The sequence below is a fragment of the Maylandia zebra genome, linkage group LG18, assembly GCF_041146795.1.
Source record: "Maylandia zebra isolate NMK-2024a linkage group LG18, Mzebra_GT3a, whole genome shotgun sequence".
Classification (NCBI taxonomy): Eukaryota; Metazoa; Chordata; class Actinopteri; order Cichliformes; family Cichlidae; genus Maylandia; species Maylandia zebra.
Genome location: NC_135184.1, coordinates 29,074,503 through 29,101,243, shown reverse-complemented (window position 1 = coordinate 29,101,243; position 26,741 = coordinate 29,074,503). Strand labels below are relative to the sequence as shown.

Here is a 26,741-nt window from a genome sequence, read left to right as displayed (position 1 = left end):
CTCTCACAAGCTAAAATGAAAATAAACCTACCCTCAGATAAATCTAGTTTTAGAATAAATAAAATATTAGAAAAAAAATAACATGTACTGGCTACCATGACTACCTTGTGAAATCCATATTTGAATCCCCAATATTGACTTTCTGGCTACCTCCATCTTGGTGTTTTGAAACCACATGTGAGAAGTAAGGGCGTAGATCTGACTGGGAAACCGAGGACACTCCACACTCTTAAGGCAGGGACTTGTTGTTTACAATCAGAAATCTTTTTAACAACCAGAGAAGTCGCCCCCTGATGGTTGTTAAAAGAATACAAGTTTAAGACACTCCAGCTTTGGCTCTGAATATTTCGATCTCAAAAACGTTGTTGTTCTCTTGTTATTTTTTACAAATGACCACACGTCCATTTTCATAAGCTTGGTAGTTGTGGCTAGTAAACATGTCAACCCGATGACTGCACTTGATCATTACGTTTGCCTCTTTTTAATTACCGTAGCTGCTTTGCATTTATAATTGGTAAAAACTACTGATTTAATTGACATAGCACTTACTTTGTCTGATTCATTCAGTAATGTAGTGTAGCCTTGTTCAATCTGTCTGTGTTGCTGACAGATTTGAACACTGTCTGAGCATTATGTTGGCTGAGCTGAATGTTCAGCCCCAAACCTGTCAGTCTCCCAGTAATTGCTTTGCCACTCTGTATTTCTTTTCGGATTACCAAAAGATAGTAGAACATGTCAGCTGTTAAATTGAAGGAAAACAGTCTCTGTAGTAAGCTAACAACACAGACTTTATTGAATTAACATAGTGTTGTCTTTGCCAAGGTTTTCACAATATGTCCATCTCAGGAAAAGTTAATTCCTGTTTCCTGAAGGGTGACTCAGCATATCTCTTATGAATTAAAGAACAGCGAGTGTTGTTGTTGGTGCTGATGCAAATATTTATAGAGCATGTGGGGAAATGTGTTTTCTTGGCACTGCATTAGCGTTTAAACCCCACATGTGCCAAGTCTGTTGTTACCAAACCTCTGATGCCAGAATAGAGTGAAAATAATTCTTCCTAGGGTTTTTCTTGCTCATATGACCTATTATTTTATACAAAAAGAACATTTAAACCACTTAACATCTTGATATCTTCAGAATATTGTTGTTTGTGGGTATAAGTATTCATGTTGTACAAAAACCCTGCAATGCAATGGTCTGGTGGATGTTACCTCCCAACTTTTTGGGGGTAAACACCCACTAGTAAAGTAATTAACTTATTTGCTAGGCCGAAGTTTGAGAAAGCCTTGACAGTGCTTAAGTCAACTGCATTAAGGTTTAGGTTGACGGGGGAGTGGGTTGCATAGGCCACATGTGGAAACTGAGAACTTGCTTAGACTTCCCAGGTCAGTCATTCTCTTTCCCTTTGCCGAGGTGTTGGGCTGTCATGCCCACATTGACTGATTCGGATCAGTGGGTCCTGCGAATTATTCTGGACTGCAGAAGGTTGGAGAAACGGACCGTTCATCACCTTAATGGAAGAGTATTGATTGTGGTGCAGAAGCACGACCCGTCTGCAATAGTAATGGACTTCCTGAAATCACAAATGAAAAGGCATCAGGGGATATCGAGGAAGATGGGAGACACTGCTCCCATGATTGTTAGCACCTTGTTATCTGTTTGGATGTGTGAGTGCCAGGCAGCACCATTTTGTCTAATAATGTGCTCACATAGATAAACCTATTAAGGGATCAGTTCTCCATAACATGAAAAATCTAAATCTACCAGACTGGAAGCGAACCCTATCTTGTAGTGCTGACAAGATAATTACCTTCTTAAACTCAATAGGTTTCCTTTAGCCTTCAGTTGGAGTCAGTCTTCTGTTAGTGCAATAATCATTTGTTGATTTTTTTCTGTTTTTGGCCATTGGCCCGTGAGCAAATATTTCGGTCATTAGGTGCTCACTTCTAGCTCGCCTTGAATTGACTAAAGCTCCTTAGAGCTCCAGACTCATGGTTTCTAATTCACAAATGGAAAATGGAAAATTTGGAACCTAATCCAGAGTCAGTGGTAGACATGTGCTCTGTAATAAGCTTATTAATATAACCAAATGGTGAGAAAGCTGAGGTTGAGTACCCCAAAACCTCATGCATTGCCTCATGTTGCAATGTGCTCATTGCAACATTGACCTTTACCAAAATCTTAGCCAAGTGTGTTTTAGCTGCTTAAACTTAACCATGCACCGATGCACTTTAGATGGCCTAGCTTTCAAGGCAAGAAGACACTCCTTAGTGGACACCGAAAAGGAGAAGTTCTTCTTATTGCACTACTAGCCATTGGAGTCTAACAAAAACTTGGGGGTCAGGGGGTCCATAACTACAAAGTCTTATTTACAGCCTCTGATGATGACATTTGTTTAAAGTCTTACAATCTAAAACTGCCTTCTAGTTTTTTGTTCAGCACAGATTTTTTCTAGGATCAACTTTGAGGATCAGTATCATAGTTTCAGGAATGAAACGGCACCGATTCAATGCCTGTGTCATAGAGTAATGAATGTTTCTGCTAATTTACTGGAAAAAAGCTATAAAAATTGCACACTGGACAAACGCTCAAGGCTCATATCACCATATGGGTTAGGGGGTTGGTCAAAACAAGTTATAGCATATGAAATGTGTCCTTTGACGATGTTGAAAACTCGATTTTGTTGCCCTATAACTAGTTTTTTATTTTATTTAAATAGGTTTAAGTCTTTAATCTGCAAGCTTGTACAATCCACCGCTGTTTACTTGATGTGTAGCCCATGCTCTCTGATGTATCTGCTTGAAGCTCTCCTTTTCTCCACCGGTCAGTGTAATCCCCTTATTCTGTAATGTCACGTGTCAAAATCATTGACAGCTGTTAAGGTGTGAGGGCCAAGGCAAGGGATGACGGACTGCACACTTGTCAACAATGTACATGTATGTTTGTGTTGTGGCGTTCCGACTGCAGAGCCTAATATCATAAGACTCTCTTGGCCTCCATTCGGTCGCATTTGACAATCCCCTAAGTGATTAGTGGAACAAATATCTGCCTGTCGTATTACAACTGTTGTTTTGCCGGCCATTTGTAAAGCTCTTGTGTCTTGCATGTTTTTCATTGGGAGATCATCTCATTACACAGCAGAGTGTGTGTGAGTGTGTGTGTGTGTGTGCATGCAGGTCTGCCTTAAATCGCTGTTATCCCGGCATCTGTTCTGTGCATGTTATTGATTCTAACCTTTGTAGACCACACCACAAACAAAAAGGCGATTTCCTCACCTGGATATTTTCTTCCCTGCATTTATATGGAAATTGCGCTCATTTATAATGCTCCGTAAAATATGTAAATGGAATTATACTGCCCCACTGGTAATTTGGTTTCGTCTGTATCGCTCCATCTCCATCTGCCTGTCGGACTGTGAGTCGATTCGTCAGACTTTATCTTTGCCAGCCATTTTGAAAATTGCTCAAACCTGTCAATTTTAGTAACAAAAAGATGAATGATTCAGTCACAATTATCTTTCTTGCAGTGACAAAGAGCTTGTGTATTTTTCTGTGCCAGTTTGCATGTCTTAATTTAAGCCTCCTCCGCATGCTGTGAGGGAAAAGGAAAAACAATGCTTCATTTTTCTACTTGAATTTTCTCGACTACAGAGGAAGCAAAAAGCTACAAAGGCCCGTCATTGCAAGATCAGAGGTGGGAAAACCTCTGTAGCAGGGTTGTATCCAACGTGCTCCTTTGATATAGAGGTGTTTTCATTTACAAGGCAAGTTGAGAAAAGAGAACATTCCTAATTACAGTCAATCCCTGTGGGAGTAGCTGCAAAGGGATGAAGGGTTTTTATTCAAGCACACACACACAGACATGCCCACATACCTGGAGACAGTCCAGAGAACCTCAGTCTTCTAAGGCTGGACTGAGAGCAGCACTAATGGAAGTGTGACTAGTTCAAGTGCACTTAGACAGTTGAGCAATATAGTGAGTGGGTGTAGTGGAGTGATTTCCCTGCAGATCCGGGGATTCATGCTGGCAACTATGACATAAGCCAGATTGTCTCACATTAAGCTGTTTAATAAGGCGCTTTTGGTTTTTATGGCTGGAAAACACAACTTGTTGGGGAAGTTTATGGAGCAATTAATGTGCAAATAAAATGTGTATGGGACTTTGCATGCATACAAATAGCCAGCGGGTTGTAATTTAGCATTTGTTGCTTCTCCTGTGAGCCAAAAAAAAGAGAGATGAGTTAAGAGCAGCAAGGAAGATGGTGAAAGGATCTCTGTGCTCGTACAGACATTTGAGTGTGATGTTAATTATCCAGATGTGGGTCGAAATAGGCTCATCCTGGCCCAGAGGGGGAAAGAGGAGATCATTAAAATCCAAGCCCAAACACACAGTATGGCGCGCTCAGCATCACAAAGACACGCAATTAGGCACCAGCTAATATACCTGCTTAGGCATGGGAACCTTTTCACATATGGCTATGCATCAGTGCACATTTAAGTATGAGCGTATGCGTGTGTGCTCGAACATGCACGCACAAGCTGTCAATCAAGCAACGCTAAATATGGGTCAGCACGGATTTAACTACTGTGTGATTAGCGTGTGATCAAGTCAACATCAAAGACACACAGGAGCATGTGTGTCTTTGATTCACAACCAGGTTTGGAAACTACAGCTTACACCAGGTGGACTTGAGCAGTGGCAGTGGGTTTTATGGTAACATTTCAGTGCAGCATAAGTACTTAAAAAAAATAAAAAATACACGCCCTAACACCTAAAGGCATGCCACCTGTTGTAACTAAGAGTGTGAAACTGGCTAGCAAGTAAAGAAAGTGATGTAAACTGTTAGCTAACTGCTATATAACTGCTAGCGTAAAATTATATAAAAAGATTTTGGGAAAAAAATGTACAAAGACTAACTAAGAGAATTACAATAACAACGGAGTGTCAAAGATAGTTTACCTAAAAGTAATCAAAAAAATAGCTAAAATAATTAGCATGACTAAAACTGCTAGCTTAAATTAGTAGGTAATATGTTCAGTTAAAACAGCTAAAAGCAGGTTTATCTAGCTTTTAACCATTAAACAGTTGGAATAACTAGAATTACTAGTGATGTACGATACCACTGATTTCCTTTCCGATCTGATACCAAGTAAAATTCAGGGTGGTATCGACGATACGGATCCGATACTTTGTGCAAAAACTTAATGTTTTATTGTATTTCAAATTATAGCTTCATTATGATTACAGGGCATCAGACTACTTGTTCCTATTGTTTAATAGGTCTGCCCCAGGGCAGCTGTGGCTACAACTGTAGCTTGCCTCCACCAGTGTGTGAATGTGAGAGTGAATGAATAGTGGAATTGTAAAGCGCTTTGAGGGTCTCAAAAAGCGCTATATAAATGCAATCCATTATTATTATTATTAATAATGCAGAATTATCATATAGAAACAAAAAAAACCTGAAGTTGTGAGCTATTTGAACACGCTGCCTGCCTGCAGCACTAAAGGACTCCAAGAGACGTCTGCCTCACCCTAGCAGCACCTGTCCCTCTCCTCTCCTCCTCTTCAGTTCGCCTCGTCATATTCTGTGATATGATTTACTCTGAGGTGTTTGACAAGGTTAGTAGTGTTGCCACAACACCTCACTGTCTTGCCACATGTATCGCAAACCGCATCTTGGCTGTTTGTGGAGGAAATATACGTCTACACACAACTCCGTTTATGCTCAGCTGCTGTTGTGAGTGCACATGCCAAGGGGCTGCCACACATTCATACAGCTGTAAGAGAAAGTAGTTCCTTCCAAATGATATAGTTTCTTTCCACTGTGTTCCTGTTAATGATAAACTACAAATTTACCCCAAATTACTAAAATATCGATATTTTAATATGAGAATCGATTCTAGAACATAAATAACTGGTATCAATATCAATCAATATCGATCCGCACATCACTAAGAATTACCACCTCACAGCTGAATGCCCCCACCAGCCAAGTCTGTCCAGAATCCCAACTTACAGTGAAGACTTGAAAAGGACTGGATCAAATGTGCTCAATGTATTTATCCTTGCCCAATAAAGCTGATTCTGACAGAACACCAAGCTGAGACCGCTGGTGTAGACGGTGCTTGAAACGTGACTGTTGCTTCAAAGATGCTGCAAATTCTAACTAGTGGATGACTCACACATATCAGTCTGGCAGGTTCAAGCTATAGGGAGGGCACCTAGTTTTAGTGACGAAGCTGATTCAGTGGCTTCCCCCAGGTGAAATATAGTTACAACCTCCCTGTTTCTGAGTTATGGCTTTGAATAATGACATAATGATATTACAGTGAAGAGACGATCGACCCATTGGAAGAAAAAAATGTGATCACATCGTTAATTTCATCCTGTTTGACATTTTGCATAATTAGCATTTGGAGCTATTTATTAACAAAAACACTGAGTCAACCATTTAACTGTATTTTATATATCCTATCTGTTCAAGTTGAAGTTTAATGGATGAAAGAGAAAATTAGCTAGAAGAGGTGGATATCGTTAAGTTGAAAGTTATGGATAAAAGTGAACCCAATTTACAATTTGACTGACACTAGTGATTTTCATTAACCTCCAGACATGTCTGTTTGTGTGCCCCCTGACACATGCAAACTATGTTTTTTTCATTCTTTGTAATTATTTCAATTAAATTTCTCACAAGAGCCACAGTATACGTACATTAAAGTGTCAGAGGATAAAGAGTCTAAATGACCATATTTTGTCAATCTAAGGAGTATAATGCACATCAACATTAACATTAATTCTGTATTCAGTAATTGTGTAGGCTGTTTAAACCTATTTAAAATGCGATCAATCGAGTGCTGTTGACATCAAGCTGTAACGTCTTTGGATAAAAAATGAAACCAAGTTCTTCTAATGCTCATTTGAGGCTGGCTCCAAAAGCAAGTCAGTCCCCATAGACTCTCTTTGTAAGATGGCCAACTAAATAGCATTATAAGGCATGTTTACAGCCTAGTTAAACTAATTGTTTTGGATAGTTTATGTCTAACGACTGTACAGAGGGTGATTTGTTTTCAATAACTCATGCATCATCGATACTGGTAAGACATAAAATCTAAAAGTGTGGCTGCTTTAATCGACAGGACCCTGTAGCTGATTGCTGTCTGTTAGGCCTCACCCCTGCAAATTTTGGCTCATCAGACTGGACATGTTGACTGTGTTTGTACTGTTGGGTATTTTTTAATGCCGTTATAAGAAAAATAATCAGGCTTGCTGAGAATGGAACAGAGCTGGTGCGTATAGGATTAGACTGTTAGCACTCATTAGCAGATATTCATCAGATCGCTAACAAAGCTTGTCATCTGGCAAATATGCATGTCAACCTTTCATCTAGATATGGTCACATCTGATTCCTAAAAAACAATATTGTCATGGTTCTTTTCCAAATGCTAACTTTACAGTCCAAACTCCACGGTGGCTATGTCTATCATTTATAAACAGTCTATGGTTGATACAGGAGCTGGGAGCTCATTGAGTAGGACACAATATGTCCAATATACGGTACTGTGCAAAGGTTTTGAACCACCCCTCAATTCATTACAGTTTCCTTCCAAGAAGCCAGAGTTTCATGTTATTTTTAAAAAGTGGTTTTAACCCTTTCATGCATGAATTATGACAACCTCAATCAGGATTTTTTTTCTTAAGTATTTTTATTCTTTAGGCATGAAAAGATGAATAAAGAAAAAAATCCTGATTGAGGTTGTCATAATTCATGCATGACAGTGTTAAATAACAATAATTACAGTGAAACACTTTATACACCTATAGTAGCATTAAACGACCAGTGGGTGGCAGGGTATGAAGCGCCACATCAGTCCAATGTAGTGGTTTATGTGCAAGTATGCCATCAACACTGACGCAAATACAAGAAAACACCCTTTGAATAGCTGTCCACTGTAGTGACCACTATGAGTGAAACGGTCAAGGAAATAGTTGTGTAGGCTTTCTGAATGTCTTTCAATTTTTTTTCTTTGGACATTGGTTGCGTTTTCACCAATTTTTTAGTCTGGTCCGTGTTTTCAAAGAATTTTTTTTAGGTCACCTAACACTGACCTATGATTGTTTAAGAATAAATATGGAACCTAACTCAAATAATGGACCAGTGTTGTTTCCATGGCGATCCAGGGTGGCTGTAAATAAGCCTTTCCTAAGGAAAGGCAATGGGAAGAAAACTTTAAGGAATGCCAAATTCCATGAGAACTGTCCACTAATCAGACCATATTTAAATTACCTGTCTAATATTTTGTAGGTCCCCACCATTCCAGGATATGAACAGAGAACCTCTGACACCAGGGCGTTGGCAGCTGACCTTCTGAGTTCTGTGGGTTTTAGAGTGGGACCTCCATGGATCTGGTTTCTTCTTGCACGTCGCATACAAACTTGATCAGACTGGGATCTGGGAATGTTGGAGGCCTTGGGCTGTTACTGGTGTTCTAATACAATAACTGTTTGTGAAAATTGCCATTAATAACAGCATAGCAGGGACGTTTTCCTGCTGGGAACGACTGCTGCTGTTGAGTGGATGGCACCTGTCAGAGGAGCAGAACAAATTGATTTACATTATTTACCTGTCAGTAGCTTTAAAGTTGTTTGTATTGTGCCACAGTACAAGACAGCAGACTGCAAAATGCTGCAAAATAGAATGTAACCTGTGCTCAAAATCATCCTCTGCCACACAGCCGGTAATGAACTGTGTCTGCAGTATGACTGAGTAGTGTGGTTTTTCAGGATATTGAGAGGCTGGCGGTTCAGCTTGGATTCTCTTGCCCTTGGCCAGATCGAAATAGGACTTTTTCAACTCAGAATCTCATTCCTGTCGTCGTCACAGCCGGAAATATATGATGAGCGTCTCTTTCTCAGCAGTAGACCATGGATGATCACATTTTACACGCCCGTAACCTTTCACAATAAAAGACGAGGCCGCTGTCCGTGGTGCTGAAACCACTCTGCTTCCCTCCCTGCTAATGTGTCGTTTCACAGTAACGTGGCGCTTTTTCTTTAGCGTCCTTCCTGCTGCTGTGGAACTGTCACTTAAAAATAACTGTAACAAAAGGTTGACGGCGGCAAGAGGATCACCTAGTGTGTTATGAAAGTGAATAAATGAGAGTAAAAGGAGTGAGGGATCTCCATCTCTATTGCTCTCTCACTCATGCACACAGAGCGAGAAGGAGAGAGAGAGAGAGAGAAGGGGGAGGGAGTCCGTTCAAGCAGAGATAATTAGAAGAGTGGGTCACTATTGGAAGAAAGCAACCGATAAAGTCAGGGGGAAAGGGGGAATACGAATCAAAGCCGCATAATAATATGAGAGGAGGGAGACAAGAGTCTTAAGTCTTAATGGAGCATCATCAGCACTGAAGTCCAGCCCTGGCAGACGCGAGCAGTTTCCTCCGGCTCGCAGCGTCCAATTACAGCGGAGCAGCTCAGCCTGTGTGGACTCCTCAGCGCTGCCCAGCCAGGAGCGAGCAGGGCAGAGGGAGGGAAACAATGTTCCGACGCTTTCCCCTGCTGTGATTTCAAGTGGAATTCCTCTTTTTGTTTTTAAATTATTGTTATTATTGTTAAAAATTCTTATTATAGTTTTTCTTTCAAGTCGCCCGACCGCTGCTGCCGAGACCAAGTCCGTGCACGCAAAGAAAAGGGTAGGTTTTAAATGCGCTTTCCTTTCCTTTCTCGCCTGGGATAGTGAGACTGAGGTATCTCATACTGCCGGTTGTTAGCGACCCCGTTTGACGTTTGATTTAAATCCACATTGGTTGATTTTGTTTGTTTGTTTGTTTGTTTGTTTGTTTGTTTGTTTGTTTGTTTGTTTTTTCCTTTTCTGTGTTGAAGTAACAGAAAACTGTGCAGCCCACTCACACAGATACCAGAAAGGGAGTAAAACAGAAGAGGTGGCTTGTTTTGGGAAATGTTATTATTATCATCTCATAGTTGAAGCTGGGGAGAACACCATTTTTAATATTTTTATTCCTTTTTGGGGATTTTGTTGTTGTTGTTTTTCCCCCTGTCTGTGAGTACGTGTTACTTAAACTTATAGGTGACATATAACCGTTCCTAGAATATGTTAATTGAAGTGAAAAAAAAAATAAGACCCTTTCGGTTCTGTATAGTGTTAATACTACAGCAGTATCTAACCTGGTCTTTGTATTATTTTTGTGAGTGTGTGTGTGTGTGTGTGTGTGTGTGTGGGGGGGGGGGGGGTAGTAACACGCCCTACAGACTTCAAATTCAGCAGCCTAGTGTAAAGTCCTGACATGGAAAGTCTGTCTAGCTGTGTGTGTGCTAAATCACTTGTTATTGCTGTGTATGCTTGTGTAGTTCAAATCAATCTGGTGCATCTGCTCACTTCTCCTTGCAAGATGCCAGATTTTTGTTTGTTTGTCTTTTTTGTTACAATGATTGTACATGAGACGGACAAAAAATGTAAATACCTCCCGGTATACAACACATATAACACACATATCAAGTACAAATACTGCAAGTCCAATTCCGTACTGACACACGCATCACTCAAAACTCACCTTTGTATACATGACTACTATAACAGGGTTATTGCATTGCACAGCATTATACTTTGCAGGTGTACCTAACAAATGGGCCAGTGAGTGCACATAAATAAATAATGACCTATACAGCTCAACAGCAGCACAAAAGGCAGCCGCCATGAAACAGAATCAACACCTGTCAAAGAGAAAAGAAAAGAAAAAAACTTGAGGAATGATGAGCGTCACATATTCTGGGTTCCGCTGCAGAGCGGTTGTATCTCACTGCACTGGGTCTGCCGGATAAACTGGGTCATCACTGTTTGACCAGCTGTCAAAGGTTCTTGCTGTTTGTCTTGACACAGAACTCCAGGCGTGATTAATTAGCAATCCGGTCACAGCAGTGATTTGGAACTTTGTACTTTGTGTCCTCATGTGTCAGCGCTACGATGCTTAAACAGTTCTCTTAGACTGTAGAATACCTTTCAGACAACTTACACTAATGTCACTGCAGACAGAGCTGCAGCATATCCAGATTATCTGACGAGCTGCTGCTGCTATTGGAGATATTTTAAAGTGAGGGACCAAGAGTGATATATGATTAGCATGCAGTAGTGTAACCCTACAGGAAGACCACCCTGCTTTCTTATTTGGAATTTTAGACGTCTCTCTTCCCTAATGTCAAGAGTTGTAATGTGCTTGCCTCTGCTTAATTGCTATTCTGCACATGAAGCGGTGTGGAGCCAAACAGCAACCCCCCCCCCCCCCCACCCTAGATAGGACCTCGTTTGTTTAACTCTGAGGGTGGGGAATCTGTCTTCCGTGGACATATCCGTACAGACAAGTTGACTTCTTACGGCTGCAGAGATGTTTAATTTTTCATTGGCTACTGTCTGCCAGACAATGATGACTGAAATGTCTCATGGCCGTAATTGTATAGTACCCTCAATTCTGGCCTGACTTGATACGGGCAGATGGCAAAGATCAGCTGAAATAAGAAATTCATGAGAAAAAAAAAGAAGCAGATTCTGTTAAAGTTTCATTAATTCCTGCCTGTATGCCAGACTGTACAGATAACCACAGTATAGGCTAGGTGTCAGAGTGCAATTTGACACACACCTGACATCCATTACTTGGAGTCAGCAGATGCTGTCACTTCCATGGCAACAAAGAAACATAATTTATGAGGATTCAGTGGCTCCTACCGCAGACAACCACTGCACACCCAAGTATTACAGAAGTGCAATATAGATGGATGATAAGCAATCATTATCGGAGCATTTCATTTCATTTCTGGACACATACGCTTTCACACACAGTTTCACTGCTGCTTGAGTAATACCTGCACTTTCAACTCGACTGCTATAAACAATATTTACAATTCAGATTCGTCCATCCAGAACAATGGGGGAGGGGGTGGGGGGGCAGCCGCTTAAAAGAAAACAGTCGCATAGAAAAAGAAAATCCATTCAAGTTAATGCTTCTGTCAAATCCAGGGAAATATAAGAATGGAAGGGATTGTTCTGCTTTGCCATACAGGATGATCTGTCTTCCCAGCATTTGCCTTCAAACTTGTCTGATCTCATCCATCCTTAAACCTTCAAACGTGAGTGGTGTTTGTCAGTGTCGTACTGGGCACAGCAGAAAAACAAGAGGTTTGAAGCCCGACTGATGAAAACGGACCAAAATGTATATAAATATTAAAATAAATCAATCAGTCAAACTGCTTATTTTAATCTGGGGCAAATTAGGCAGCCTGTCAGATGCGGCTACTGTGAGAGAAACGGCTAGGACTGATCGCATCCACCAAGCTTGACAATTAGAATGGACAGTGTGCGACAGAGAGAGGCTGGAGGAAAATGTCTGTGAAAATGGAAAAAAGTTGTGAGAGAGCACATGCGTATGTGTGACGTTGTGTTCGAAAAGGTGACACAGCCTGCTGCCAGCAGTGTTTACTAAGTGAGTAATTGAGGCACGCATACACAAACACACAATTGGCTCATTTATGTTTATTGTTCTCTCAAAATTTGCACTTAACTATAATTTCTTCAGACAGGAAGACTGACACCATGCTGTAAAGATGAAGTTAGAGCCAAAGTTAGTTTGGCTTATCATAAGGACTGGATACAAGAAACAGCTCGCTCTAAGTACCCACTCAGTTTTGGCCGCTCAGCACGTTTAGGAATGCAGATATGATCAAGACGATCTGCTGAAGTTCAAGCCGAGCATTAGAGTGGGGAAGAGGGGTGATTTAAGTGACCATTATAGTGGTGTTGTGAAAGCCACGGGGGCTGGTCTGAGTACTTTAGAAACTGCTGAGATTTTCCTGCACAACCATCTCTAGGGTTTACACAGAACGGTCGAACAAAGAGAAAATATCCAGCGAGTGGCAATTCGCTGAACCAAAATGTCTTGTTGAAACCGGAGGTCAGAGGAGAATGGCCAGACTGCTTGGAGCAGACAGGAAGGCAACAGCAACTCAAATAACCACCTGTAACAACTAAGGTGGCAGAAGAGCATCTCTGAAGCCACAACTTGAAGCAGATGGGCTAGAGCAGTAGAGGATCACTCCAGGTGCCACTCCTGTGAGCTGACAACAGGAAACTGAGGCTACTATTCGCATGGGGCCACTGAAAGTAAACAACAGAAGATTGGAAAAATGTTGCTAGATCTGATGAGTCTGTTTCTCATCCAGATGGTAGGGTCAGAACTGGGCATAAACAAAGTGAAAGCATGGATCGATCCTCCCTTATGTTAATGATTCAGGCTGCTGCTGCTGCTGTAATGCTGTTGAGCATATTTTCTTGGCACACTTTGAACATTATTTAAACACCGTAACCTACCCGAGTATTGACCACAGTGTACCCATCTCCTGATGGCTGCTTCCAGCAGGATAACACATCGTGTCATAAAGCTCAGATCATCTTATACCGAATGGTTTCTTGAACATGACAATGAGGTCAGATGGTCTCTACAATCCCCAGATGTGGTGGAAGAGGGGATTTGCATAATGGATATGCAGCTGACAAATCTGCAGCAACTGTGTGATGCTATTACATCAATGTGGACCAAAATCTCTGGGGAATGTTGAATCTGTGCCATAAATGATAAAGGCGGCTGTGATACAGTTGCTGCACTTGTCTAATCATTGTAGCTTAAACCAAAGCAGGTGCCGACTCCTAACCTAAAAGCTAGTCAACTCAAAGTGAAAACAAAGCTCAGCTGTTAGTGAAAAAAGAACACGAAACATGGCGTTCAGGTTAACAGTGTGGTGATTTATGTCACTGACAGCCCACCTGTTTTTTTAAAAACAAGTATTAAGGCCGTCCAGACAACGTCCATCTGCTTACACACACATATACTAATGTTGGTTATTACAAAGTGCTGTAACTTTGGAGCTTGTTAGAAAATTTGTAAGAGATTTAAACATGGTGTTCACTGTTTGTGCAGCGTCTACAAGCAAGTGTCTCCACATTTGTATTTTGCTTGTTTACATTTTTGTATTTTGCACAACTCTGTTGCTTGTGAAGCTCGCACACAAGAATTTCACTCACATGTGCTGTACCAATGTACCTGCACATGTGATGTGACAATAAAAGTGATTTGATTTGATTTGATTTGATTTTGAATCGGAAGAAACGGAAGACAATGGGCCAAAGTTTTGCTAACCCATACTGTCTGCATTGTATTTGTGGTCTGAGTCTGACTTAACCAATCATGTTTGAGCAGGTAATCCATCACCAATCCATCAAATAGCAAGCATAGACCTGGATATACTGATATCGTGGCTAAAGCAGAAGATCTGGAAATTTGGCTCCTCCTCCCAGAGGCTAGTTAGTGAGGTTCCCAGACTGATGTATGTGTGTTTGCCTCTTATTATAATCATGTAGTCTGTTAGTAAGTGGGCAGCAGTTTCATGCTCTGTATTCTTTTATAAAAGGTTCTTGGTTAGTGAAAATGAAATGCTTTTGCTTTGCATTAAATCCATCCATGGTCAGTATACAGTATATAGTGGACTGTGTACAGCACCTTCATGGTGGTACAAATACAATGACTGATTTATTACTTTGTCTGGTTTCCTTTGAATTGTTAGCTGTGTGTACTTTGTCAGTTAGGGTCGCACTCTACACCTGTTGTCTGAGTACAATTTAATTGTCTAAAATAGCAAAACAGAAGCAAAAGCACACCCTAGAAAAAAGGTTTAAAATGCATTTTAAAAAACTATGAATTTAAACTTGTTACATTTTTAGCCACATTAGTTTGTTCTATTCATATATAATAAGATATACATGTGATATAGCAGCAGCCTTATTTTTATGTCAGACATTTTCTGACACACTGCTTTTGCAGTGTTGCTTGTATTTCATCATACTAACCAGATTTGGGGGAGAAAAAAACGAAAAAGAAGGCATGGAGCAACAGAAAACAAGTCGCAAGGCTAAAACGGGTCGAAAACCTTCTCCTGAGCTGTGAGCAATTATGACGTGATGTTTCAGCCACCCTTCCCGGACCACGAAGGCATAAAAATAAATCTTATGTGGAAAATGGAATGGAATATTGATTATGCAGCGCTGCAGTCGCCGCTGTGCTTTTAGTTCTCAATTATCAGTCGCAAATCAAACTGACTTGCAAGGATTCCAGCACACAGACTTGTTGAGCCTGCGAGAGACACCGTACGCTGATATTTCTAAATTGCTCCGCTCATGGTTGCAGTTTCAGCCAGAGCAGCAGCCTGTATAAAGCGTCGCATGAACCTCAAAACAAAATCAGAGTTTGTGGGTTTATTCGAGGCTCCGTGCAGAATATGTCAATACCTTCAGAGTCTATCTGCTTGCCAGCTTACATTAGCAACAACAGCCTCCACGTCACAGACAGACGTGTCACAGCAGTTTATCATGTGAACTCTTAAATAGCAAAGATTTATCGAGTTTGTCTTAGTATGCGGAGAGGGAGTGAAGGTTTTAGAGTAAATGCTCCTCTGGGAGTGGTGGCGGAGTGCTGCTGCTGCTCAGAGGGTGATTTGGCTCGAGGCAACCTGACAGTGAGCTAGACACACACAGACAGGCACGCACACACACACACACACACAAGTAACCCAGCAATAAGCAACATGCAGTCATTTACTCTGTTTCTCCTCAACACAGACATTCACAAATGCCAGCTCCCCTCCCCACTGCTTTCACGGTGAAAATCAATGGTTGCAGAGCCCAACTGGACGGAGTAATAGTGGAAAAATAAAGAAATCAATGCAGACTTATTAACTGAGCAGAGCTTCCTTTACCGCTGACACAAAAATATGTGAGTGTTTGACTTGTCTGTGTCTGTGAATGATGATAGCTGCTGCTGGTTGTAGACAAGATGTGCGAGCGCATAAGCATATGAGCGTCTTCCTCTATGTGTGTATGCGTCTGCCAGTCAAGAGTGTGTGTCCCTGAACGTTGGTGGCCGGTGCTTGTATATGAGTGTTGTATTGTAGGCGTGCTTTGCATGTTCATGAGCGCTCCTGTGTGTGTTTGTGCATTTTGGTGCGCACCAACAAGACTATCTCTCAAAGTCAGTGTGTTACTCTTGGGTTAGTGCCACAGTGCACTGCCGGAGCCTTGGCCCTCGGTTTATTTGTGGACAAAAGGATGCTCGGAGACAAATGATTTAGCACCTGTCAGTCAGAGCTGAAGGACAGGCGATGAGAAAAGAGAGAGGTCAGAGACTATGGAAAGGGAAAATGATGGCGGCTTTTCAAGGAAACTGTGAAGGGAACAAGGAGAGAAAGAGGGAGGGAAAAGTTGAAGCTGGAAAAAGAGAAAGAGATTCAGAACCAAAAAAAGAGAGTGAGAGAGAGAATTTACAATTTAGCTCTGGGTCATCACATAGCTCAAGTGCCTGTGAGCAATTTTCCCCTGGAAATGACAGCTTCTATTTCTGCAGAGTTGTTTGCCTAACAGCAGCTCACAGGAACTGTGGCTGGCCTTCAGGCCCTGCAAGCAGAAACTTCCCTGATTGCGAGAGTTACCATAACAACGGATGAGGCCGACCTGCACCGATGGCAACGCGGGAATGTGAACTTTGATTCCCGCCTCCAGCACTCTGGCTAGTCTGCTGCACCTCTGACATATCAACACCTACCCTTCTTGGCAAAAACAAGAGCGAGCTGTCGGCGCTGTGAGTGTTTGGTCAGCCAGAATGTAACTGTTCACCAGTGGGTGATGATTTTGTTTGCAGAAACAGATCACTGTGTCAAGAGCAAAAGAGACATTTGTAATTCAGAAATGCCCAAATAAACAAGTCCAGTGCAAAATAATGTTTGCAGAGATGTGCGTGGGCGGACGTTAGGAGCTGCTGGTGAATGCTGAGCAGGGCTTTGTGTGATGCCAGGTTTATTAGATTTCCTTTGGCATTTGTTGACTGACATCTGCCCTGGCAGGTCTCTGCGGCCGCTCTCTCCCTGACTCTTGGCTCGCTCTACAAACCAACAAGCCTTAATCATCTTATGTACACTTTCCCACGTGGTCAATAAAGATATATTGCTGACCTCGTTTTTTTTTTATGCCGAACAAAGCGCCTCCCTCCACAAAAACGTGGACAGCACAGACAGAGGCTTAGCTAACAAGCATCTGATTGTGCAGATTACCGCGTGTTCCGCGAGGGATTACCGAGACAGAAATGAACAAATTGACCTCTTACCACCAAAATCCCACATCAGCAAAACAAAAGATAAGAGTCAAGTCTCTGCTGAATCTAGAAAAAGTGGAGTATACATTGTACTGCAAAACAAGTGTCAGCAGCATTATTTAAAGAAGCCTGCCCCCGCCCGTTGTGTTATTTTTGTCACTGAGTCCTTTCAGTTTGCAGAACCTGATGACTCCATGGGTACCCTTTGTGTGTGGGCCATCCAGACTCTGTATGCGTGCGGTTTTTAAAAAACTGAGCAGCCCTGGAAGCAAGGAGAGAAATGCACGAGCTGTATTCTGGCAGTGCGTCGTTTGCATTGATGTTGGGCTCATGTTCTAACAACAAATATCTGACTGTGCACCCTGTTCTGAGTGTATTCTTAGCCGAGGGCAGGCGTCTTCCTCTCCGGTTCCCCTTCTGACACTTTTCAAGTTAAGTCAAAGCTATTTAGAAGTCATCTCACTGTGAGAAGTAACAAAGGCTCAATGACAGACCAAGGCCTAATTCAGAATTCAATTTTTGTGCTTTCTCTTCCCAACAATAGAAATACCTAATTTCTCTGCATGCTTGTTTGGCGAGCTCCAGAGAGGAAATGGCATGCTTTTGTTAATAAGTGTTTTTTTGGTGAGAGGAGACGATTGAAAAGCTTATGTAGGTCACATTGTATTAATCAAGCTGGCTACCCTTGCAAATGTGCTCTAAATGAAACACACAATGTTAAAAAAAAAAAATAATCCAGTTTTATTTCGTATTTGCTTAATACTGCAGCGTGACCGCACTGAGAATTACTTCTCAGCCACTGAAACAGCAATCCCAGTACTTTTACGCTTAGGCATTTCGTCTGGATTATAACGCTGCCTATGGCGTGGACAGGCTTGATATCGGTCCGACAGAAGAGTTCAAACACCCGGCAAATGAAATATTTATCAGTCACAGTTTATTTCAGGCACAGGACCCTTTCATCATTTAGCTTTAATGAGAGCTGTGTGCATTCTGATGATTAATAGACTAAACGATCTTCAGATCGTTCCGAGCAAGATGCAAATACTATCAGTTATCTGTCCGGGAGACTCTTTAAGTAAACTAGGATTTTTCACAAGTTAGACAAGCTTAACGGGGGCCGGGGTACGAGCGAATGTTTTCTAACAATGTGAGATTTTAGATTGGATCAATGAGACATCGTCTTCTCTGCTGGAAGAAGCTGCTCCAGGACGAGGCAGGTGGCACAGTAAAGCACGGTAAATCAACCTGCTGTCACGGGGACAGAATGACAGGCTCAGTGTGACATTTCAGTGCATATTACATCTCCAGCCCTCCGGTATCCTCATGTGACCTGCTGCAGATTAACTATTTTGAACACTGCCGGCCAGCATTGAGTTTTGATGTGAGCAACCAAGCAGAACAATAAATCCCTTCTGGACCGTATAGATGCAAAAAAAAAAAAGAAAAAAAAAAAAAAACGGGCGGAAAAAAAGAAGTGCATGGATGAGTTGCTCTGCGATGGGTTTATATCAAAGCAAGACGTTGCTGTAAGGTGCAGCGAGCAGCCGATGCTGATGGTTTTGATCAGATGATTAGAGCTGGTTACCACTGGAGAGTTGCTTTGAGGAGGTAAATGTGCTTTCTGAGATTACAGAGTTCAAAACAGAGACCGTGACTCTTTGCTACACATTTGTGTGTGTGCGTGATTGTAAGACAAAGAAAGAGACCGAAAATGAGGGAGAGTGTGTTTGTGCATGCATTAAGCAGACAAGAGAGAGGTCCTTGAGGCAACCTGAACATCTTTTATCACATCTTTAATTAATTGAAGCCTATAATAGAAGCTGCTGCAGTCCCGCAGAATAGACACAGTTGAATGGATAATAGCTGGGGATGAAGAGATACGCTTGTTTTTGCTTGCTTTCTTGTCAATCCTCCCTTGCCATTTCACAGTTATATGCTTTAACAGCACATCTGGAGCTGCTGTCAGTCTCCGCTTTGAGAATAAAGTGCATTAACCAAGAAGAGAGAAATGTTTTCCCCTTTTTTCCCATCTTTTCAGGTTCTGCCTCTGAAGACCTACTGTAAAGCCGTCATGGGCCTCTTGTGGTTCTCCAGACTAATCCTGATCATCCTAGTCCTCATCCCGCAGCCGTCCCTGGGCTGTCCCTCCGGCTGTCGCTGCTACAGCCTCACAGTGGAATGCGGATCTCTCGGGGTCAAAGAAATCCCACAGGGCATCCCGTCTGTCACCGAGGTCAGTTGGACTGTATGTTAGAGCACTAGTTGCCCGTGCCCCCGCCCCATCCAAACACACACACATGCACACCAGAGGTTTTCAGTTGACTTCCTCTCTGATCCATTCTTATTACCCTGAAATGATTGTGGTTAATCAATTCACCGTGACCCTCTTTGATGTAAGCCTGAGGGAAGGGCTGCGCTGTTGGCTGTGTAATTATTCATTCTTGCTCAGAGCGCGACTCTTGCACAGCTCTGATCATCTGTTGCGAAGATGTTTAACATTATGCCGTGGTTTTTTTTCCTCTTGGGTTCAACCCCCCCCAACATCACTGCAGCTCATGAATATTAATGTAAAGCATGCCCTGCATAAATTGTTCCATTAACCTCAATCAGCAGGTCTATCTCGTCCATCACACTTTACCTCGTGGCCCCCGTGTTTTCTTCCAAGGAAGCGTCACAGATGAATGCATATTACCAATCAAGCTGCAAAATTGTGCATGCCAGATCCAACGCAGAAAGCACGTCTCATAAAAAAACTCAGTCTAATGTTCTTTTTTGGGGATATGCTGACTTAAAAGACCTGTGATTTCTGACTAAGACACGTGAAACGCAACCAACTACCATTACTACCACAGTGCTCATTCAGGCAGAATATAACCCATGTCCTTCTCAATTTACAGATGGCCCCTAAACACATCACATGCAGGTAATCATATACTGACAACAAGAAGGTTGCACTCACAGAATGTGCGTGGGTGTGACTGTGCCGGCTCAAAGTGGGGCTCTGCAGAACAGGCAGATTGTTGGCTGCAGCTAAAAGATGTAAATAAAAGATGGACCTAGCCACTGTGACATCACTCATTGTGGAGGCTCAATATGAAGCCTGATTTTGAATGTCTATGTCTTCACCCGGTGTTTTGAAACTGAACGTGTAGGGCAAAGGGGCAGATCTGGTTCAGAAACAGAGGCTCGAAACTTTTCAGTAACATAGTAAAGCATACCCTCAGCCGTCTCTGGGCTGTCCCTCCGGCTGTCGCTGTTCCAGCCTCACAGTGGAGTGCAGATCTCTCAGGGTCAAAGTTCCGGTTTGTTAAGTCAACACATTTTACTCAATTAAAATCATGTTGTATTCATTATGACTTGAAATTAGTGATGGATCCTATTGGGAGAGTAGGATCGCAGACAAGTGAGCTGATATGAGAACCACTCAGCCAAACCTATCTGAAGCTTACATACTTTGGATGTTATTTGGATTCTCAGCAACACATATGCCAGATTTGAGAAAGATCAGATGAACAATGATTACCGATGATAGGTTTAGAGCATACAGACATCATTAGAATTAGTAAGATTATCATAACTGTGAACTAGTTCATTCTGCGGTATATGGAACACCACACATGACTACATTTAACATGCACAGCCCAGTGAGACAGTGTTTCAAGGTGGATCTGTTTCTGGTTTAATCCATTGTGTGGTTAATTTCTACCCGCTGAGTGCAGCACAGCTATAAGCCACACTCATTTTCTTGTACAAAACAAACCTCAGATGAAACCTCACATCCTATCTTCTGTTTCCCTAATGTAATCAATGTGTGATCACTCTGCTAATTTCATTTACCCTGTCGTCCATAAAGACCATTTTCCTCCAGGACAACGCGATAGTGCAGATCCGTCTTCAGGACCTGACTCGCCTTGGCAGCCTCCATTATCTATACCTGCAGAACAACAGCATCTCAGCCCTGGAGCCCGGGGCTTTTCTCGGGCAGGGGCAGCTGCTGGAGCTGGCCCTTAATGGTAACCTCATCCACCTGGTTACCTCTGATATGTTTCGGGGTCTGGAGCACCTAAGGATCCTGTATCTCGCCGGCAACCAGATCACTCGAGTCCAGGACCACACCTTCAGAGGACTACAGGTTAGGTTGTGTCAGCCCGAATGTATTAGTTGGAAATAATTAATGCAAACTTTGAAATAGGTGTTCTAGGAAACAAATATAGAATGTTTTTACAGAATGATGTCTTCAAATTTAACGCTACGTTCACACTGCAGGCGAAAGCGCATCAAATCTGACTTTTTTGACCCTATGTGACCCATATCCAATCATGGTATGACAGTGTGAACGGCACAAATCCGATATTTTCAAATCCGACCTGGGTCACTTTCGTATGTGGTACTGAATCCGATACATATCTGATGTTTTAGAAAGCGACTGCTGTTTAAATGGTCATGTTGCATTAAATCCAGACGCCAATTATCAGCGCCGGAGAAGCGCTCAAGAAGACATCGCGAACGCTTCCTGGCCATCCAGTGAAACTGTTGGGAAGACAACGTTGGAGAAACGTGAACATTTTATTTGTACTGTATAATCTGCAGATTCTGACAGAAATCTGCAACTATCCTTTGAAGCACCGCTCCTCAAAAAACAGCAATAAGGATAATTATTGGGCCATATGTAAATAACAAAATAACTTTATAACTTAAAGCAAAATTGGGAAACGTAAAGTCCGAAACAAGTCTTTATATTAAGGGCCATCAGTCAAACAATACTGTTTGGTCTGGGTCTAAACAGAGCGAGTTGTGTGTGATGTCTTCTTTTGCACATGCGGGCCGCTTTGAGGGTTAACACTAGAGCGCATTTGCTGTCGCATTTTATTTGTAGTGTGAACAAGCAGACAAAAAAATTGGATTTGATCAAAAAATCAGAATTGAACATTAAGAGCTGCAGTGGGAACGTAGCCTAAGTCTTATTCGTGACTGATGTCTCCTTAATCCCTAGCATGTGGTAATACAGTACAGACTGACTCAGGTGGAGCTGAGACACCCTCCTGTCACTATACTGGATAATTCTATCCCTTATGAACTTGCACATTTTATACTTACCTCTGCTTCCCCTGCTTTGTGCCATTTTTGCTGTCTGCAGCGTCTGCAGGAACTCCACTTGCAAGAAAACAGCATTGAGCTGCTAGCTGAGCAAGCCTTGTCTGGATTGTCGTCTCTGGCCTTGCTGGACCTCAGCAGGAATCACCTCCGCACCCTGGGAGCTTCATCACTCAAACCGCTTGTCAGTCTGCAGGTGCTCCGTGTTACAGGTGGGTAGAATTCCTAGATTATATTAAGTGTTACTATAATATGATAGAATCATCCAACACTGATTTTAATTCAAGGTGCCTTGAAAAACTTCTCTCTTTCCACACTTCCGAATAACTCACACCCCTGCAATAATGTATTTCCAACCACTGAAATTCACACTCTACCAATGAAATTATAACAGCGGGTCACAGCAGGCAGACTTCCGAGAATTAAAACCAGAGGAAAAAGCCAACTAAATTAACAAAACAGCTAATTAATGGGACCTCATGTGGAGGAGCCTGTTTACTCAGATAAAATCTGGTAATCCCTCCTCCCACACTTTTCTAAAGTTGGACTGACCCTTACTGTAACTTCCAAGAAAGCAACAATCCCAACTTCACACTCATTACATTTAATGACAGAGGCATTAATGGATTCAAAGAGTGAACTTCTCTCCAAGTTTGACATTTTTGTCACTGTCTATATGTCCCAAAGAGTGTAAAAAATGTACACAGTCTGTTTTTGTTATTATTTAAACAGCTCTATGATGTCTCTGTGACTATAAACATGAACAATGATTTAGTCTTGATTACTAAGGCCCATGGTCTTGCGGTGGGCTCAAAAGAACTCCACAGCACCACAATATGTTTTTTGTCCTGTCTCACTCCCATTATCCTCAACTGGTCACGGCAGAGCCTGGTTCTGCTGGAAGTTTCTTATGTCCTGGGTTTGAAATCTTGGTAAATCTAAATTGCCCACAGGTGTAAATGTGAGTGCAAATGGTTATCTGTCTCTCTGTGGTAGCCCTGCGACAGGCTGGCAACCCGTCCAGGGTGTACCCCGCCTCTCACTCTACAGCAGCTGGGATAGGTTCCAGCCCCCCTTGACCCTGATTGGATAAGTGGAAGAGAATTGATGGATAGATTAACTGAATTGAATTAGAAAGTTGATATTACATGAACAAAAAAATATATTTAACAAATCCACTTCAGTAGATCATGCAGGTGGCCAGGGTTACTTTCCACCATGCTATCAGATTTATGCTAGGTTAATTTTGACCTTGAAAACTGCGTTCCGTTTATGTCTGTTTCCTTAACTGCTTTCTTTCATTCCCCTATAGAGAACCCATGGCGCTGTGATTGCGCTCTTGGCTGGCTGAAAACCTGGATAAGCGAAGACGGACAGCGTCTCTTGAGTTCTGCAGAGCAGCGTCGGCTAATGTGCTCTGAACCTCCTCGCCTCTCCCACCTCAGCCTGGTGGAGGTACCTCCAAACAGTCTGGTCTGCATCCCTCCAGTAGTGCAGCTCGAGCCAAGCCACCTGACCGTTCGCCTAGGAGAGAGTCTTCGAGTCTCCTGCCAGGCCTCGGGATACCCTCAGCCTCAAGTGACTTGGAAAAAAGCCTCCCATGGTAAACCACAGTTGTCACCTCGAGGCCTGGTTCAAGAGCTGGGACCCAATGGGGAGCTGTTTAGGCCTGGGGCCGGTGGAGCGGTGACAGCCTTACCAAGCAGTGGGGGGATCAAGGTGGGAGGTGTTGGAGCAATCCACGGGCCTGTACGTGGAACTGAGGAAGGTGGCGAGAGGGACAGCTTTGATCCAGACATGGGCAGCGGCATGCTGTTTCTCAGCAATGTCACCGTAGCACATGCTGGGCGCTACGAATGCGAGGCCTGGAACCCTGGTGGTGTGGCTAGGGTTACTTTCCACCTAGCAGTCAACATGTCTTCTTCCTCCTATTCATCTCAGTTTTGGCCTCGTTTGAACACTCACTCCTATGTTTCATCTTCGTCCAACTCCTTTTACCAGCCTGAGGTTGTGGATGTTAGCCAGGAGCCTCTGTATGAGCAAGACAGCATGGACTTTAATGCCCTGGGCCCTGCCACACAGACTGCTATTGCTGTTGGCATCTCCTTGCTGGCACTCACTGCTGTTCTCCTCTTGATTATGATCTACACTCGTCACCAGCAGTATCAGAAAGATGACACTGGCTCCTATTGCACGAGCAAGGAAGAGAGCATCCTCTATGTGAATGACTACTCTGATGGACCCACCACCTTTGCGCAGCTGGAGGAGTACCGCGATGACCATGGCCACGAGATGTACGTACTCAACCGAGCCAAGCCGGTCCTGGGTTCCACTTCGTCTGCATGTCCCATGATGAGCGGGTTTGTCCAACAGAAGGGCATGAAGGAGGCTCTCCTCGATCACGAAATGGTTCAGACTCTGACACGATCGGGGGGATTGGGACTACGCAGAAACCCAGCGGATGGGGGAGAGGGGCCCCTAACAACAGACCCAGAAGAGCTCTTCCTCAGTCAGAGTCTCCTGTTCGGATCACAGGTTGCCTATGAGATCCATTGTTAAGGAGTCATTATTATGCTCTGGCATGAAACAATATGTTGATGGACTTTTAATTAAAGACAATAATGGAAATCACCTTGGTGCAGTGATTTGAAGCATCAGATTATTATCTGGCCTTTTAAAGAGGGGAGATTGTCAGTCAGTAATTTCTGGGGGAACCTGGTTCACAAGTGGCCTCTGAGAGAGCTTCTTGATTGACTGTATGACACTCGTGATGGGTTAAGAAGACTGACGATTGAAGGGGAAATAACACATGAACCACAGCTTTCTGTCTCAAAATCAACCCTTTAAGGATAACTCTAGGTGGGTAACCTCGTCAGAAAAGTTTAGTTACACTAAAAAGAGGCTGAAACGATGCAGCACACAGTGTCTGCTTTATTCTAATTTCGTTCGTTACGCTTTACTTTTCGTGTTTCGTCTATGTTTTGTGTAGTATATTACAAAGTTAATTCTCAGAGTGAAGTACAGTTGTTTTGTGAATCCTGCTACACATCCCATTAGAATTAGGCCTAAAGCAATCCTCTTACTGAAACTACATTAACATTACCCATATGTGCGAGTGGGTGTGGGTAGGTGGATTTGTTTATAGAGGTTCATTCTGAATGCAGAAATCTAGTCTTTTTTATGTTTGTATCATAGCATTGTTTTTCTTGATGTTAACATGTTGTGTTGTTTTATACCTGCTGACTGCAACACTAGAACAAGATATTAGCATTTCTAATGTGTGAAGTCGACTCTCTGAAAGAACTCAAGCTTCATTAACGTCAGTCTGTGATTACCATTATGATGTTAATAATGTACATTTTGTCTTTGGTTTCTACATAATAAAATGTATTTTAAAAGAGAAAGTTTTTCCCTTTCCCCTCTTTTTCTGACTCTATAGACCATATTTGAAGTGTGTAGTTTTTCCCTGTGGTCTTCCCTTCATTCTATGAGATGTGAAAAGGGCTTTATAGAGAGACTGTAGATCTGAGTCACAGTGTAGAGGCCAGTCTGTGAGAGGTCAATGGTTCATAAACCATTTATTCTTTCCCTTTTCCGCTAAACACTGCAGATATCAAGTGTCCTTTCACAGCTACTTGTGGACTAAGATAGATGGTTGCAACTGAAAATGTGTTGAAAACCCAAATAATCTCTGCTGCTTTACACCAAGACCCAGAGCTGTATTGATTCTTGTTCAAAAACATGTCAATATTCTTTTTAAACTGGCCTCTCTGTAGGTATTTTAAAGCTGTTTATTACTGAGTATTAAATGTCATGGTTATGCTATGCAGCTTAATAAGGATTACAGCCAAAGGACATGTTTTAAAAATGTAAAGCCTGCTTCTGTCTGCCACTAACACTGAAAGTATCAGCACGATGCCACGGAGCCAAATAAACAAAAGTATTGTATAGTCTGAGAATGCTCTCTTAAATAGTCCAGAACTGGTATATGCACAAGTGAACCATCCTGTGCATGTAGTACATTTTTGTTGCAGTATGTGTTTGCTGAAGGTGGTTTCTATATAGCTATATGATAAAACAAGCAAAACTGCTTCAAAATTGTTTGGTTTCATGAACTTTCTAGACAAGAGCCATTTTTGAAACAAAAAACAAACAAGCAGCTCTGTTTGGGGTTGAAAATAGAGAAGGTGGCACGGGCTTCAGGTATCAACATACTAACTAACTTTTAGTGCACAAAACATGGAAATGCAGTGCCATATTTATGATTATTTGCATCATTATGCATTTTGGAACCTAGAGCTTGGCAGACTAAGGAGTAGACATTTTTGTATATATATCTACTGTAGCCGCCACTATTGAGGTTCATAAAATGAAGCAATAAGGCACCAGAGAGGTTTGGTGAAGTGGGTCTTACTGTCTGGCTGAAGAGCTTCAGTTTAAAAT

General features: G+C 42.3%; 1 protein-coding gene across 2 annotated transcripts; it reads left to right on the top strand.

Moving 5' to 3' along the window:
* Window positions 1-9,278: 9,278 nt before the first annotated feature.
* On the top strand, window positions 9,279-25,696 carry lrrc24 (leucine rich repeat containing 24). 2 transcript variants are annotated; one of them, XM_004565332.2, is made up of 5 exons: window positions 9,279-9,692; window positions 19,243-19,437; window positions 21,058-21,336; window positions 22,342-22,510; window positions 23,611-25,696. In XM_004565332.2, the coding sequence occupies exons 2-5, from the start codon at window positions 19,276-19,278 to the stop codon at window positions 24,855-24,857; spliced, it is 1,857 nt and encodes a 618-aa protein (XP_004565389.2). In that variant the 5' UTR covers window positions 9,279-9,692; window positions 19,243-19,275; the 3' UTR covers window positions 24,858-25,696. The 2 variants fall into 2 exon arrangements, with proteins under 2 accessions (XP_004565389.2, XP_076732758.1); XM_076876643.1 differs by lacking the exon at window positions 9,279-9,692 and having other exon boundaries at window positions 10,269-19,437.
* Window positions 25,697-26,741: the final 1,045 nt, after the last annotated feature.

Bases quoted from the DNA above. Each gene is read 5' to 3' on its own strand.
- lrrc24 (XM_076876643.1), top strand. From the start codon at position 19,213: ATGTTTTCCCCTTTTTTCCCATCTTTTCAGGTTCTGCCTCTGAAGACC. The intron at 21,337-22,341 runs GTTAGGTTGTGT...TGCTGTCTGCAG, and splicing joins ACACCTTCAGAGGACTACAG to CGTCTGCAGGAACTCCACTT. The intron at 22,511-23,610 runs GTGGGTAGAATT...ATTCCCCTATAG, and splicing joins GCAGGTGCTCCGTGTTACAG to AGAACCCATGGCGCTGTGAT.